The sequence below is a fragment of the Scomber scombrus genome, chromosome 19 (genome assembly GCF_963691925.1).
Source record: "Scomber scombrus chromosome 19, fScoSco1.1, whole genome shotgun sequence".
NCBI classification, from domain to species: Eukaryota; Metazoa; Chordata; class Actinopteri; order Scombriformes; family Scombridae; genus Scomber; species Scomber scombrus.
The window spans coordinates 20,191,534-20,208,442 of record NC_084988.1 but is presented as its reverse complement, the minus strand read 5'-3'; the positions used below and the strand labels follow the sequence as shown (position 1 = coordinate 20,208,442).

The 16,909-nt window shown below is 39.3% G+C and overlaps 1 protein-coding gene across 1 annotated transcript; it reads left to right on the top strand.

Annotated features, from left to right (window-relative positions):
* The first annotated feature begins 693 nt into the window (after positions 1-693).
* On the top strand, positions 694-16,253 carry c9orf72 (C9orf72-SMCR8 complex subunit). The gene is made up of 10 exons (XM_062440893.1): positions 694-865; positions 1,603-2,101; positions 3,177-3,272; positions 4,621-4,685; positions 5,308-5,380; positions 6,097-6,213; positions 6,952-7,187; positions 7,284-7,341; positions 8,580-8,689; positions 14,546-16,253. Exons 2-10 carry the CDS (start codon positions 1,655-1,657, stop codon positions 14,730-14,732), a joined length of 1,389 nt encoding a protein of 462 aa, XP_062296877.1. The 5' UTR covers positions 694-865; positions 1,603-1,654; the 3' UTR covers positions 14,733-16,253.
* Positions 16,254-16,909: the final 656 nt, after the last annotated feature.

Genomic DNA, 16,909 nt, shown 5'->3' with positions numbered 1-16,909 from the left:
ACGTCTGAGTAATCATCTACCTTATCCCCAGCTCTCAGTGTGGTTGTGTTTGTTTTCAGGGGCAATTTAGAGATTGAATTGCTCCTGAATTGCTGATGAGCCATTTAGAGCCAACAGCATCAGCCATCCCATTTGTGTCTTGCTGAGACCATAAGGATTAATATTGTGAATTAGGTGTAACCTCAAGTGTGTGTACAGTGTGTAGATGAATATACAGTGTTGAGAATATGCGTGTGAATAATTCAGTGAAGTTTCTGTAATGTGAGAGGATGACTGCTTCTGTTATACACCCTTTCCTCCACTGCTCTAACATCTGTCGACACAGTTCTCCTGGTGGATGTCCACAGCCAGGTACTCTGGAGAGATGTCATGTGAATGTAATTTACAGTGGTATGATTGAAGGGGAAAAGGGAAAAAGTAGCTATTAGGTCTACAAGAGTCAAGTGGGGAGCTATTTAAGCCCATAGTGCCCTCCTCAGAAGAGAAAATTAAAAGTGTTTTGCTTGTATATACATTTGTATTATATACATTACATTTGTAGACCAGGCTTCCTTTAAACGAATTTGAATAACCAATTTGTCCAGGTGAGAACCTTAAATAAAAATGACATCACTGACTTTTAATGCCCCCCCCTGCCGCTAGAAGGCTCGGTCGCTAGAGGGCGCTGTGCATCAACATTAATCGTGACGTAGACTGACGTACAAGGAAGTCCATGACAACAAAAAATCTGCAGCTGGCTAATGCTAACCCCCTTCATGTTTTGACAGTAACAGAAGAAATGCAATGATGGTTTTCGAGCAAGATTTGAACCTCTGCCTCTAGAAAGGCGCTGGCGTGGATGGTTAGAGTCTAAAAGACAGAACAGGTAGGTGGTAGCGGTGTCGGCCAACGCATGTTAGCGAGTTAGCACAGCGAGTTAGCCTGGCTTTAAAAGCCTGAGTTAAACTGCCACAATACTGACTTATCTATCAGTGACAGTTAAGTTATTGCCTTCCTATTTGATACGCATATTGGCTTTACTCTGTATTCAGTAATTAGCTAGTTGACTAATGTTGAGGTGTAACGTTACTCTTGTGTACATGCTGTACTTGTATGTGTAAAAAATGTCACGCTAACATATTTTCTAGAAAAACTATAAATGTTAAATCGCTTGTCTGTTGATACGCATAGATACCTGAGTCCACGACAATACAAACATTCATTCATCAGGAGCTGCTAGTCAATTTGGCATACATATAACCGATTAAGCAGCAGTTTAATATAGTTTTTAGCTTTAAACATATGAGTCTGATATAGCCATAATCTAAACTTGCAATACTCTAATGCAAATTGGTGAAGCTTAAAATTGCTGCACATTTGAGTTTGGTGAGACCTTTCTCAGCTCTGGAAACATTCATATGTTTATTTCAGTTTTATGTTTGACAAGCTAGACTTTGGAAGAGGAAGAGAAATTGCTTGAAGTGTCAGCTGACTTGAATAGCATCCCAAAAAACAAATCACTTTCATTTCCTCTGAAAACCATATTGGATTCATTATGATGAGTTAGTGAATGTTATTAGCATAAATACATTTGTAGTGTTGTTTTCTGTGTTTTCCATGCAGATTGAACATCTTCCAGCCTTTCAGACGACTTTCACATTTCCAAGTCACTCCAATGTCTTCTGGCGGTCCCCCTCAGTCACCTGCTGTGGCAAAGTCTGAGGTAGCAGTAGAGGGAGAATGCCCACTGCTGGCTGCCACCTTTGCTTACTGGGACAACATCCTGGGTCCTCGTGTGCGCCACATTTGGGTTCCAAAGGGCGATCAGGTGATGTTCCTCAGCGATGGAGAGGTGACCTTTTTGGCCAATCATACACTTAACGGGGAGATTCTGCGCAGCGCCGAGTGTGGCGCCGTGGACGTGAAGTTCTTTGTCCTGGCGGAGAAGGGCGTCATCATCGTGTCTCTCATCTTCGATGGCGAACTGAAGGGGGACAAGAACACGTGTGCCTTGTCCATCATTCTGCCTCAGACGGAGCTGGCCTTCTACCTGCCTTTGCACACTATCTGTGTGGAGAGGCTGAAACATGTTATCCGCAAGGGACGCATTTGGATGCAGAAGGTACCTTTGACACTACTGATCCTTTGACTTTCCCCTCCTAGACACCTTCATATCCACATAGGAGTAGGCAAACTATTACCCTACCTTTTACTGCCTCCGTTCCTGCTTTTAAAGGAATAATAAGTAATCTATCACCTCTGTTGTTTTATCCATTAGGGATTGCAACAACATTGGCAGAATAATCAAGATACAATCTCCCATCATAGAGGAGTAAGTTAGCTAATTAGCTGTGTGAGCTCCTGCAGACGAAGGTAGTGAGCAGGTCATAATAGAGATAGATAAAATGACATGATCACATAATGAGAAAGGGCTGCAACTTTGAATTAACTTCATCAATACTGGTCGGTCATATAAGGTTGAATCAGTGTATGTCCCGTTTATCAACCTCCTATGTTCTGCATATATTCATCACACTGATGTTTCTCTTAACAAAAAGGAATTGTATTATTAGGTTAATCATAATCATTGATAATTGATGGATAAAGTTTTAGTAGTTTTGCCTGATGTTTGGGAGTTTGGGATCCTTAGTGTTCTGTTATGGTGGCTTTAAAATGTTAATATCAGAGCACCAGATTTTTTCAGGGTTCTTCCAACTGACAGCTATCAAATAACGCTAACTGCTTTTAGGCACTGGTATTGAATCATAGTGCTTTTTGCATAAGTCTGTAGCAGTGAATGCTGAAAACTCTCAAATACTTAGAGTTAATATCGAATGTCTGCTCAGTCTTTTAATCTTGTTTACTTCTCCTCTACTTCTTTGATTCAACAGTGATTTGGATCCAAGAAACTGGGTGTATTTAATTTAGGAAAAGTTTTTGTATGTCTGTTTGTGTTTAACAGCTCCCAGCTGAACATTTCAGCTTCTTTTTGTCAAATGAAATGAGGTTTTTGTAGAAGAACATTTATCAAAGTAAGGTGTTCAATAAAGTGTTTGGTATCCTGAAATCTGGCATCTTTTGAGCAATAGATTGACATTGCAGTCAAAACTAGAATTATTGGCAGCTCGCCTCCAATAATGACTGTCATTGGTATTTCACTACTTTTAGTTGACTGTTTCCTCTTTGCGTGATTGTAGGGCTTCAATATCATCTCAGTGCTAAGTCTGGAGATCGTCCCTATCATGGAGCTGTTGGCCTCCATGAAGACACACAGTGTGCCAGAGGATGTAGATGTGAGCAGCACACACACACGCACACATGCACACACATATCATAAACTCATATTTTAAAATGAGCAGTGTTGGCACATAAAGTAGGAAACCTTAATTTGGTTTTCTACTGATTAGAAGCACAAAATATTTATGATTAATTTAGTTTAGAGCTGCAAATGACATTTATCATTTAATCAACCAGCTATTTTCTGCATTCATCATTTGGTCCATCTCATTATCCTGGAGCAAAAGGTGACATCATCAGATCCAAAGCTCCAAAACATTCAGCTTACTGTAATGTACATGACCTGTGTGTTTGTGTCACTGACTCCATGAAGTACTATAGCAGGAAATGAAAAACAGCAGATTCCCACTTCTGAGAACTTGGAACCATTTTTGCTTTAAAAATAGTTAATTAATTGATTATTTAGTATAGATACTGATTAACTCTGCGATCGTTCAGTTAATCAGTTAATTGCGTAATCATTGCTGCTCTAATTTTTGAAAAAAACTGTGCTGTGAAAGATAAAGAGAAACGTCAGTTGTGTTCTGCAGGGTGATTATGAATAGCTTTGACTATTTGATGTAGATTTTTTTTTTCAGTAATGTGATGCAAAACATGATTTTTTTCTCTCTTAATGAATTAATGAATCTTTTTGTCTATAAAATGTCAGAAAATGGTGAAAATGCCTGTTTTTGATTAATTAAAGAACACAGTGACATTTTCAAAGGCTCGTTTTGTCTGACCAACATTCTAACGAATGAATAATCTAAAGTTACTCAGTTGAAAAAGTACCTAAAAGCTTCAGCTGCTTATATTTCAGAAGCTACAAACAGCAACTTTCTGATTTTTTTTGCTTAAAAAATAGACTAAATAATCGATTAATTGGCAAACTGTTGCACTGACTGTTCTATTGATAAGTAATTTTCCATAAAGTCTGCTTAAAGGTAGAGTTATTAACGTATCATGTGAATATCACAGTGGCAGTGATTGGCTGAAAATAATTACAGCAACAAAACCTCTGTCTCCAACTTTACTAAATTTCGGTTGTTTCATTGTTCCAGTTGTTCAAATGTCCTCTATTTCCAAGAGGTTTAAATTATCCATGTTCTCTGCCTAGTTTACCACCCAGTGCGAATAAACACATTTGTTCCCTCTAATATGCAAATGCAACAAAAAAAAGTAGTACAAAAACCTCTGCAGAATCTTTTTTTTTTTTACTGTTTCCTCCTCTGTTACAATATGGGGTTATTTTTTAACATCTTATTTTCATCGCACGATCTGCAAATGCGCCCATCATCACTTTTTGCATCTTTTGTCGAGACCAATTTTAAAAAATGACTCATTTGTTTCACTCCCGCTGAGCAGATAAAAGACACGGTGCTAAATGATGATGACATCGGGGACAGCTGCCACGAGGATTTCCTCCACAAGTAAGCACTCCGGTAACAGGCGCACGGAGACGGATGATGAACAATGCCCATTTAACACCCATCAACCTTCCAATGATGAGTAATGGCTCTCCACTTAGCCCCAAGTTTTCTCTGGAGAGCGGGCGCCCCAAATCTAAATCGCTGTTAGTGTTGAGAGTTGGGAAAGTTCATACACTTCGGTGATGAAGCTCCCGGTCACTCAGACTTGAACAGGATAAGTTGAACATCCTGTGGAGATGACAAAGCATCTGTAAATTGGGACTTATTTACTTGATGGACAAGGATATATATATCTATTTGAGATTAATGGATCAGCTGTGTATTATTTGAGATCATGTCAGATTGAGTCAAAATTGTTTGTTTTTTTGCGAGTTAAATGATTGTTAAACATCCAAAAGGCTAAAATATGACCAAACTCCATAAGGATAAAAGTACATTTTAAGGATTGCAAGGCTATATATAACTCCCCATTAGCACAGAGTCACTTCCCCTCTGAATGCTTCACATGTGAAGCCTCCATTCTTGTGTCTCAATCGTCACTCCTAAAAGCTGTCACTATTAATTACAGTAATGCTAATGAAAGTACCTGGCTCTAATTTGCTTCTTTGTCTCTGTGGTTCAGGGCCATCAGCTCTCATCTCCAGACTTGCGGCTGTTCAATAGTGGTCGGAAGCAACCCGGAGAAAGTAAACAAGGTAAATTTACCGGATTAGCGGCGGCGCACAAACACATTTCTAACGTATTTACATCATTTAAAAATGTTTTGAGTTTAATGAGCCACGCAAGCACTTTTTGTTAGTGTCTGGTACTGCTTGTGTTGTTTCCAAAAAGATGAAAGGGATATGATAAAGCATATAAATGACTTAAAATGAGCAGACATCTTGAAATAAATAACAAAGGCTGGATATTCTGACTGAGAAAGGAATAATGTATTGCATTGCACACCATGTATTGTTTGTTCAAAGGATCAATATTACAGTAGGAAGCAGCTACAGACAGATTGCCCAGTGAATATCTTAAAGTCTTAATTTGGTTTGTTTTGAGCTCGAGGCTTGAATTGAGCCCCAGTTCAATCAAGGCTTTTATTTGTATCTAACAACTCGCCTCAAGGCTAAAGCCTACGTGATGGTCTTGAACCAACATGTAGCTTCTTCAACAAACTTTGTGCTGACTGTGTGCAAGAATCCACCACTTTTTTTTTTAAATGTAACAACCAGCAAAATCAAGATAATAGGCCAATTATTTTCTGCTTATGCTTAAAAGGGAAAACTTCACACAGCATTAGTGCTTAAAAAGTCGCAATAATGCTGAGTTTTATCCATTGTGTTAAAAAAAAAATGTAATATTTGAATGCTCCAGTTCAATAGTTTAACTGTCACTCTGCTGATCGATGATGTCTCTCTCTGTGCAGATTGTGCGGACACTTTGCCTCTTCCTCACCCCTGCCGAGAGGAAATGCTCTCGCCTCTGCAAGGCTGACTCCTCCTTCAAATATGACACGGGCCTATTTATTCAGGGTCTGCTCAAGGTAGCCACCTCTCATTACATACTGAGATCTGAATTAGAGCCTGCTTATTGTTCCGTTTGGCGTGCTCAGTTGATGTTGCCCGGTCTTGTTCTGCTCTGACTTCATTTCTTTTTCTTATGATAAGATATTTGTCATGGCTGTATTGCACAAGTTTCATATGTGATTTCACATACCCAGGCAGCTTTATATGCTGCCTTTGTATTGTTTTTATTCTTAACTGCACAGCTGCAATGTGCAAATCAAGACATTAACATACATGTGTTTTATTCTTTTGAACTTAAATAACCAGCACACACAGTAACTCAACATGACTTGAATGAGGACAGCAGAAGTAGCAGCTTGTTAGTTCAATCTGAAAGAGTTAGTATGGTACACACTGGCTGTTTTGGGTTGTTACTAGTTGTAACAGCACCTGCAGGACCCTTTTATATTTTCCCACATAAAGCAAAGAAACAAAAGAAACTGGCCCAGTGAGAAACAACACGGAGACGAGACGTAACTCACTGCAACAAGTGAAATAGTTTATGAAAGTGCCACATAAACATACACGTTTATACTACCACTAGCATTAGAAGTTCTAATATATATCTTCACAGTTTGAAAGTAGTGGACTTCCTATCATTGATTTAGTGTGCATTAATAGGGATAGAACACGCACGCCTTCAAACATCACAAAAAAAAGGTTGTAACATTACCTGAGGGTTTGCAGTTTTTCAGTATTGGCCTTTTCTTTCCTAGGACTCCACCGGCAGCTTCGTCCTGCCCTTCCGCCAGGTTCTCTACTCGCCTTACCCAACAACGCACATCGACGTCGACATCAACACGGTCAAGCAGATGCCGCCGTGTCACGAACACACTTACAACCAGCGCCGCTACATGAGGTCCGAGCTGAGCACGCTCTGGAAGACAGACAGCGAGGAGGAGATACCGCCTGACACAATCATTCACACCGATGAAACCTTCACACCTGACCTGTAAGACATACATTTATCTGCTTTATTAAGTGTTACTTTAATACTACAGAGAACTTGCTAATGCTTATATCATAACCACCTTGCCTTTCTTCTTAGGAATATATTTCAAGATGTCATGCATAAAGACACTTTGGTGAAGTCATTTATAGACGAGGTAAGAATATAGCAACACTCCTTGCCATATATGTTATTATTGTTTGCATATAAAAGAAACATCCCAGATCAAAGACAAATATGAAGAAATAAATAAAAGTTTTAACCATAAAAGGACAACCATATTCAGTATACTATGAAATATCATCCAGAAGAACCACACAGAAATGAGAATATATCCGCAGTCATGAAATTATAAATAATTGTGTCTTGAGCCAAATACTTTGTTGCGGAGTATAGATTACCTAGCCACAATATTACTCTTATAATTGTTTAAATGAATCATGCTGCAGATTTCCGAGGCCAGTTTTTGACTTATATCTTTCTTAGATGGCTCATAGTTCTGTGATGTCAGATAAGAAAATGAAAATGACAAAACATTTGCTCTCTAACATCCTCCTTTCATACCTGCTGTGTTCTGTGGGAGGTGTGTAAATGGATTCTATCTAAAAATGACAAAGAACTGACATTGGTTCACTTTCAGCGGAATTTGAGTCAAGTCTGAAAATGATACCCAAGATATAATGGTTACAGTTGTTGATCCATTTTGATTAAATCGACCAGGTTCACCAAATTTATTCCACAAATTTACAGAAGCAAGAACATGGTGAAAAAACATCTTATTTTTATTATTCTGTTCTGTTTTGTATGCGTTCCTATTACGAAGTTTTGTTGCAGGGATATTATGTTCTTAAGTGGTTTACACAGAAAGCTTCATGGCACTTTCAGACAATGTATAAATAGTGAATTCGTGACTGTTTTCACTGCTTGCTAGGGGCGCTGCAAAATCAAGAATATGAAATCATCATAAGTGAATCTGGTGTATCTATGACGAATCTGTTTGTCTTTTTTAACACCGAGCAGTGCTGTGAAGTTGAAAGGGGCATATTCATAGTCTTATATCATTTGAGGCACCTTGCTATTGAACACAGACCAGTACTTGTATCCGCTACTGCAAATATTTGAATGATGTGCTCCCATCGCACCGATGTACTCTCTAGAGCCCGTAGACACAAAGCAGCAGGATTTATTCCCAAGGGTCACAACCCATCCGCTGTTCCCATGAAAGTGCTCCCAGAGTTGTGGTTACAAGTTTTTTTTTTTTCTCATGACAACAGCAATATGTTTCTTCCTCAAGGTTAGCACAAAAGGCGGGGTGGGGGGGTGGTTGTATTATTCCAACCTTTTCTAGCAGAGCCGTAGCCTGGACTACTAATTGACATCCTGTGTCGTACACAGGTGTTCATGCTGAAGCCGGGCCTGTCCCTGCGGAGCACTTACCTGGCCCAGTTCCTGCTGCTGCTCCACAGGAAGGCCCTCACGCTGCTCAAATACATCGAGGACGACACGTAAGTGCTGTCATTAATAAGATTTGAATTCAGATAACAGGGAAGCTTTCTGTGTGGCAATAGTCCCCTACACTCATACATCCCGGCATTATAGAGAGAAAAATCAGAGCTGCTAATTCACCTTCAGGCTATTTATATATATATATTTTTTTTTTCTTTTTTGCCTTCTGCCATTGCTTTTGTTTTGATTTTAGCATTGTTGCCACTGACCTTGCTTTGATAGCGACATCGCCATCGCCACTGATAACCAACACCCCCACACCCCACCCACCACCACCCACGGGACACAAAAACAAGCACCCCTAAAGCCTTGAAATCTGTGGCTTGATGTAACACACTTGGAAGAAAAAAGAAAGTTGTTGTAGACATGTCTGATGTCAGTGTTTTTCTGCTTTTGGTAATGTCCCCAGGGTTTCGGTGTACAGGGGTGAGGGTACAGCTAGCTCAGAGGGACAAATTACCAAACACTCAATGATAGGGAACTGACAACATCAACTCCACTTGAGAAACATCTGTTAGTCCTTGGAGAGGACCCCAGCTGAATCAAATCTTAAAAGCCAGTGGGTGGATGGACAGTGGGGTGGCAGGAGAGAAACACACAGGGTGCAGGGTGAACGCTCTCTCCGAGTTCTAAAAGGAAAAAAAGAAAAAAAAAACATGTTTTGAATGCAGAGAGGAGTTCCAGTTACCTGCAGTGTCTGCCCACTTAATAGAAATGTATGGGAATACAGACAAGTAACTCTGATTTAGCTGACTGCTGGTGCAAAGCAGACACATTCATCAAGATGAACAGCTGTGTGTCACGAAGCATGCAGAGTGGAATCTACGGTCAGTAAACCGTGCAGGAATACAGCGGAGGTGAGACGTAGCTCAACGAACGCAGGAAGCATTCTGCTGAGCAGTAGAAAGACTTCCATATGATCAGATGAGTCATCCTTCACCCTGTTCTGAACCAGCATGACGCGACGCATTGAAAAAGAACTCTTTAGAACTGAGTGCTTGTTTTCCGAAGGACAGGGTATTTGGTTTTAGGCAGAATATTTTTGGAGGATTATGTTCATTATACTGCTCATAATCAAAAGAAATGTGAGTAAACAGTACTGCAGCTGCCTTTATTCATACGCACAAACTCAGTAACTGGGAAATATAACAGTGAAATCACCTGCAGTAGTGTTTGGATGAATTCTGCTGATATCTGTTCATTATAGCAGTGAGGTACCCTGCCTTACATTATGCATGGTAGATATTATACAAGAGTACATTCTTACAGTGGTGGGGTGCTCTGCCCTAATGTACAGACAAGTTTGAAGACACCCAACTTTACAGCAGTGACAAAAAGTAATTTTGCAGCGTATTTTTCCAGCAGACAGTGGTGCTGAGCAGGCAGCACCTATATGTCCTATCTACCAGGATCATGGTGTGGAGATTACCCAACAAAACAGCAATCTATTGTCACTATCTGCCTTACTGTTTCTCTGCAACAGCAAAAAAAAATAGCAGTCATGTTCTCACACGCAAAGATTATGACATGCCATATCTTATTGCTACATATCGCACACAATCCAAGGTGAAGTTTGAAGTACTTTGCAGTGGAGACATTTGAATAATTTCAATATTCCCCTCCAACATTTCTGTCCTTCAGTAGGGACATACCTCTTCATGTATATGTATGTGCTGAGAAGTACAAAAATCTGTCCTTCAGTTTAGCAATAGCTAAATGGATTTGCAGAGAGTTCTTTTCTTTTTTGCATCAGTGCCAGACCCTCTACACTTACATAGATCAGGCCTTTCGTGCACAGGAAACTAAGTGTGGGATGGTAGACTAAAAATGAATACAGCTCAAACAAAGGCAAAGGACTGTACAAATGTAACACCAGTGGCACTAGTGTAGCTATGCCAAGCAGAATAAGGCTTTAAAAGGATCAACAGGAAATTAATCATATTGAAACATTTGCTTCTTGCTTCTGGCTTGTCAAATATTAGAATTGGCTTTTTTCCCCCCTGTTTTTTATGTCTTTGTAAAATTCATACATTTGGTTTTGGAATGTCAAACAAAATAAACAATAAATAAGAAGAAACTGTAAGCCTAGTTACAATTTCTTCTTATTTATTGTTGTATAGCTGTATATGACAAAAATGTACAAATCAGGCTCACAGTAATGCTTTATGTGGGTGATTGGTGTTGGGAGAAACTGAGAAGAGGCAGCTGGTGCACAGGGTGATGAATCCTCAACATCGTCCCAGAAGGACAGTATGCCTATCGGCGTGATAGGCATCAGTGTGAATAATGTGTTGAAATGCGCAGGAGAATGATATAAAGCACATGCTACGGCCTTCTCAGTCACCACAGCTCAACTTCTGAGAGGCCCTATAGCGACGCCAGTGATGTAGTTTTCCTTTCTCCTCATCATCAAAACTCTAAGGGCATTTTCACACCTGCCTTGTTCAGTTCGGTTGAATGGAACCCCAGAGCGTTTACCCCTTTGTTTCGTTCAGGCAGGTGTGAACGCACGTGGTGATGCGAGGATTGGCTTTGACGTCATCCGCATCCACATGTATGCATAAATCATCCACCTGACTCCCACCTGTACAAATTATTTCCTCCGATTTAGAGACCATCAACCACATGGACAACTCACTCCATCTCTACTTGCCCCTGCATGCAATATCGACTTTTAGATTATGTCGAGCAGCACGAGCTTCCCAGGCGATTTCTTTATTGCATGTTGCATTGATGTATGAGTGTTTTAAAGATTTACTTTAAAAATTAGAGAGGCTGCTTTCAGGAATTGTGAATATTTCCATGCCTGCAGTAATGTCACTGCAGCGAATATGATGGAATATTTAAGCAGCAACTATAAACTGTAGCTATAAACTTGACAGGACAGAGAAAACTCTCCAGTGGAAACAGAATTAAACTTGTAGCTTTTGAGGTAAAATTTTTTTAGACAGCTCTGATGGATCTCAGGATTTATCAGGAGGACGTCTGCTTTACTCCAAACAGTTTTACTGCCCCAGACTGAGTGTGTGACCTTTTGGATGTGTAGAAGAACAGAGAACATTAATTGACATTAGATCCTGACCGATCTTGTCAGCATGTCTGGAGATTTATATCAATTAAGTTACACCGCTGCGCATCCTGCGTAAATGCACACAGCGTCTTTATTAATGGAGAGAAGTACTGATATCTTCAACTGCGGGGGGATTATGAAGCTTGAAATATTCACATTTTAAAAGCTTGTAATTAATATTTTCCTCATTAATTATGTATTATTTCATCAACCCGTAACACATCTGCTATTAATCAGTAATTTTATGACCCGACGCGCCCGATCCACAGATGAGCCAAGGTGCCCGCGGGTATAACTTCGGTCTGTGCATCATTAGAACACCGCAATTGTACTTTGGAGTGGACCAACCGGATCAAACCTTGTTGAAGAGGTGGTCTCGGTACGGTTCCAAACAAACACTGGTACAGTTTGTTTGTGTTATTAAGATGATCCAACCTAGATCTGACCCTAGATTTTGGATTCAACCAGCTCCCGTAGCCAGCCAAACTGTGCATTATGGTGTTCTCCTCAGCTGACTGAAGGCAGCACGTCGTCTTTCCATAAAATGTCAAGCAACTCATTGTTTCATAGATGATGTCTTGAAGTGCGTTCAAATGAGCCATTCCATTCCCATATTTTGGCTTGGTATTTGGCCCAATGACCACAGTTATGAAGAAATGTCAGTTCTGCTGATGATCCATTTGGGACAACTATCCTAGAAGAAAAAAAACGTTCCTTTCTCGCCCCGCCAACCCCATCAGATTTCTGACCAATTAACAGAGAGACAGCTCCCACACATTGAAATTTTGCAGTGTGGAACCAAACTTAACCCTAGGGAAAATGCAACAAAGTAGCAATTCATCCACTGATTTGGATCAAAGCAAATTAACTATAAGGTGGAAAATGGCCTAAATTATGTCTTTATGATTGTCATTTTATCACTGACGAGAAATTCTCATTTCTCTGCCCACCCTCAGGCATTGAAATGAGACAGAATGCCGTGTTGCAAGGTGACCTGGGGGCTTTTGATGGGCCCACACCAGACTTTGAATTAATGAGTCTTTGATTTAGGCAGTTAACAGAACATTCAGTTAACTATAATGCATGTAAGAAAGCAGCGCTGTAGCTTTACACTACTAAACCCATCAAATTGCCCTCGTCTCTGAGGACCTTGTTGTGTTCCTTGTAAAAAAAAACTAAAAACTAGAAATGATTGTATCTGTAGTCGCGCTTTCGTCCCATCAGGGTTACAGTAACTACCTCCTGGCTCGGCTCCAGAAGCCCTTTCTTAAACCCCTTTCAATTAATCCGAGGCGCTGCAGCCCTCCATGTCTTCAGCTTCCCTGAATTTTTTGTAATGCCACCCTCCCTGTGGCGACCTGGTCATCGCTCCATCTGGGCTTGACTCATCTCCTTCTGTGCTCCACAACAGTGAACTGACCTTCCCACTCCTTTTTAGGACAGCAGTTGATTCTTGTAGTCCTAAATTAACATGCTTTTCTTTTGTTCATAGGAGACATTTAAAGACTTTAGCTGACTCGGTACAGAAGCATTGCAGCATCCAGGGATATTTGTAAACCCTGGCCCTATAATAACTATTTATTGTCAAAGTCCTAATATACCTGCTCTAAGACATTTAATGTAGAGGTTCTGTTTTAAAGACCTTTTTAAGACCATTTAAATTTTAAAGCGAATGCATAATAGAAAGTGGATGGCACAGCACTACATCAGACACTGGGGTTTCTCAAAGTGGTTGAATAGTTGCATCAGTAAATGCAAACAAGCCTGTGAGCAGCAAGATGCCTCTTACACAAGAAAGTCTTAATCCAATTTTTTTTTATCCAGTTTTTTTTTTTTAACTCACATTTGTGTCACCACGTCAAGCTTCAAAGCTTCACTGCTCAATATTTTATAGTAAAAACAGATGAAATTAAATTTGTAATGGCAAAGGAGTCACTCATATTGGTGAATGCAATCTCCTTTAAAACTTCCATGTGTCTAGGAATAGTTGTTGTTGGGCATTGATATTTATTTATTAATTTTACTTATTAAGTTAACAATGAAGAAATTTCTTTCAATTTTTTTAAGGGGGGACGTAAAAGCAGAAAAACAGTTGTGTGTTTTACCTTACAACCAACACATTAAACATGCTGTAAAAGCTATATGCAATCATTTACTAATTAAGGCCTTCAACTAATTAACTACCTTTTTTCATCATTGATTAATCCACTGATTATTTTTTCATCTAATCAATTGTTTGGCCTATAAAATGTTTTACGAATGCCTGTCACAGGGTGATGTCATCCAATTTCTTTTTTTGCTATTCACTTTGTGTCATATAAAACAAAGAAAAGCAGCGAAAACTTGCTATTAAGAAGCAGTAAAGTACTTAATGTTTGGCATTTACTATCAAAATAGTGGCAGTTTCTTTAGATGCTGTATACTGTTTTCCGACTAAATATTGCAGGAAACTCAATATTGCCTGAACGTATCTCACTCCCGAGATAACACTAACTACACATGCAAAAAACATGATTTGTGTCTTACGTGCTGCAGCATAAAAGTGGTCTTGTTTATGGTGTTGCTAGAGTAACAGCCTGAGGTTTAAGGGCATACTATTTTACAGGTGCTTTGACAAGATTGTTTATGCTCAGTTGCCATCCTGTAGCAGCATACATAATTCATTGTGGCATCGCATTCCTGTGCACAGCTGCAAACCAACTAGATGCTAATGCAAAGCCTCTGACCCTGAATATTGCTGGTTGTTAACAGTTACACTACAATGTCTCCCCACCTGCTTTCACAGGCAAAAAGGGAAGAAGCCGTTTCGGTCCTTGCGCAACTTGAAGACGGACCTGGATCTGACGGTGGAAGGAGACCTGAACATTGTAATGGCCTTGGCTGAGAAGCTGAGGGCAGGACTGCACTCGTTTGTGTTCGGGAAGCCATTCTACACCAGCATGCAGGAGCGAGATGTGCTCATGAGCTTTTGACTCTGTTCTTCACCTGCACTTTATGTAACAGAAGGAAGCAGACTTTCATGTGGTATTGTTTTATGTTTTGTTTCATTGTTATATGAATGTGTGCACCAGACCGCCATTAGACAATTTATTTCTGCTTTGCTGAAATGAAAAGAACATTTTGCCTTTGTTGTGTCTTCAAAGACTGATTGTTACTGCTGTTATGAGCCATCAGAATTCAAGTTTTGATATGTTGCCTTTATCAAGTGTAAGCATAATGTGAGTTTAATGTTTCTAGAAGACTTAAATTATTCTGTGTCTATGTCTTCTGTTAATAGAAGGTCTGTATTCATTTGACTGAGGTGCCCACCAGGACGTTTGCAATTTAATTTAAATTTCTATTTATTAAAACGTGAGGTCTTAGTTTCTTCACCGCCTGTGTTATATGACAGCCTCAGTTTGGCCTTTGAATCTTTTGAACTCATGGATTAACCTTTTCAAAAATTCAATTAATGAACGTGTGTGCTGAACGTGAATGTTGCAGTACATTGCCACTAAAAGGTTGTGAGTAATCATAAAGCATGGAGATTTCATTAAAGGAGAAGAGACAAAAGCACTGCAAATGAAATCTTATCACAATCCCTCCCGACGAGGCAGACCTGTGTTTGTCGCTGACAGCGAGTGTCATCATTAAATGCATTTACCCAGCTGTGCGTAAAATGGATTTGCATAGGTGTTTTTTTTTTTCTCCTCCCGTAGTAACGGTGCAACTATTTGTTGTTAGGATAATCCAGCGTCACTGCAAACACAACTTTTCTGTGGTGTTAAAGTCAAGTAATTTAGTTTATGTGCTTTGAGAATTGCGCCCAAAAATGTTATTTGTTTTGACATTGTAATATGTTGAGTTGATGAGTTTGTGCCATGTGTGCATTTTTACTGTTTACATACAATTTGAATGAATATATGAATATAGAACAGTGCATCAACGGACATTTACCCAATTTCCACCACTTTTAACTTAATTGCTTACTTTGTTTTAACAGAGGAATTTATCTAATTTTACATCAACTTATGTATATCGGGCAATGAACAATAAAGAGTAATCACCAACTTTTACACTGTTTGTTACTATGTGCTATGGAACTGATAAAAAATGTCACTCATTAATGGAATAAAGCTGAATAACAATGAAGAAAAAATTGATTTAGGAGAAACTGATGATGTGAAAGCTCCTCAAACTGCAGGATTCAGAGCTGAAGGCTCTGATGACAAAGATCCAATAACCCTCAGATAGCAGGCTCTGTCTCAAAACCAGAAGTCATACGTAGACTTACTGTTTTAGAAGTAGATAAATAAATAACGCATTGTAAAATAAATAATATGACTAAATATAGAGACAATTTATAGTATGCGATCTATATTTTAAAATATAATTTTTCCCAAAGCCGTTCTTTTAATTCCCAACAGTATTTTACTGCATTGCTCATGGAAATAGAAATCTTCAAACATAACTCTGATTTCTGCTGATACCAAGACTGTGCTGTACAAGGCTAATGGAGTGTGTCGAATGTATTGTATATTTTTTCTTTCTTTTTTCACATTCAAAGAGCACAATAAAATGAACCCTGAGAGCACACACCATGCATGAGATCAATCAATCAGATAAACAGCATCAGGGCCGTTTGGGATGTGTATCTGTGACTGGAAGCGCCTTTTCAAGATACTGTAGCTAAGTAACATTAAATAACATTAAAATAACATTGAGGCCAGACAGTATTACATTTTAGAATAATATAGTGAAACACTGAATTTATCAGTGAGGCGGAAATAATTAGAATCTTTAACTGAGGCAGTTCATGAACCATAGACACCTCCAAAAATAAAAAAGGCAGCTTGTAGATCGTAGTCTGTCTATTACTGCCTCAAGCAAGAAAATGATAATTAGGTGTCCTCTAGAGGGCCTTGAACTGCTGCATATTTAAAGAAAAAATAGTGGAATGAAAAAAAAAGTGAGTGAGCTTTTAATTACTAATAGAATATCTGTGGCAACCAAGGACCTCCTTCAGGAATTAAGCTGAAATAACATTCAAAGGACAAGAAAAAGAGTTCATGTGAGATACAGTTTCCTTTTAAGCCAGAACCCAAATAAGCTGGTCTTGAGGGGGAGACTTGATTGGCAGGGAAAAGCTTTGAGCCTGATGTCTGGCACC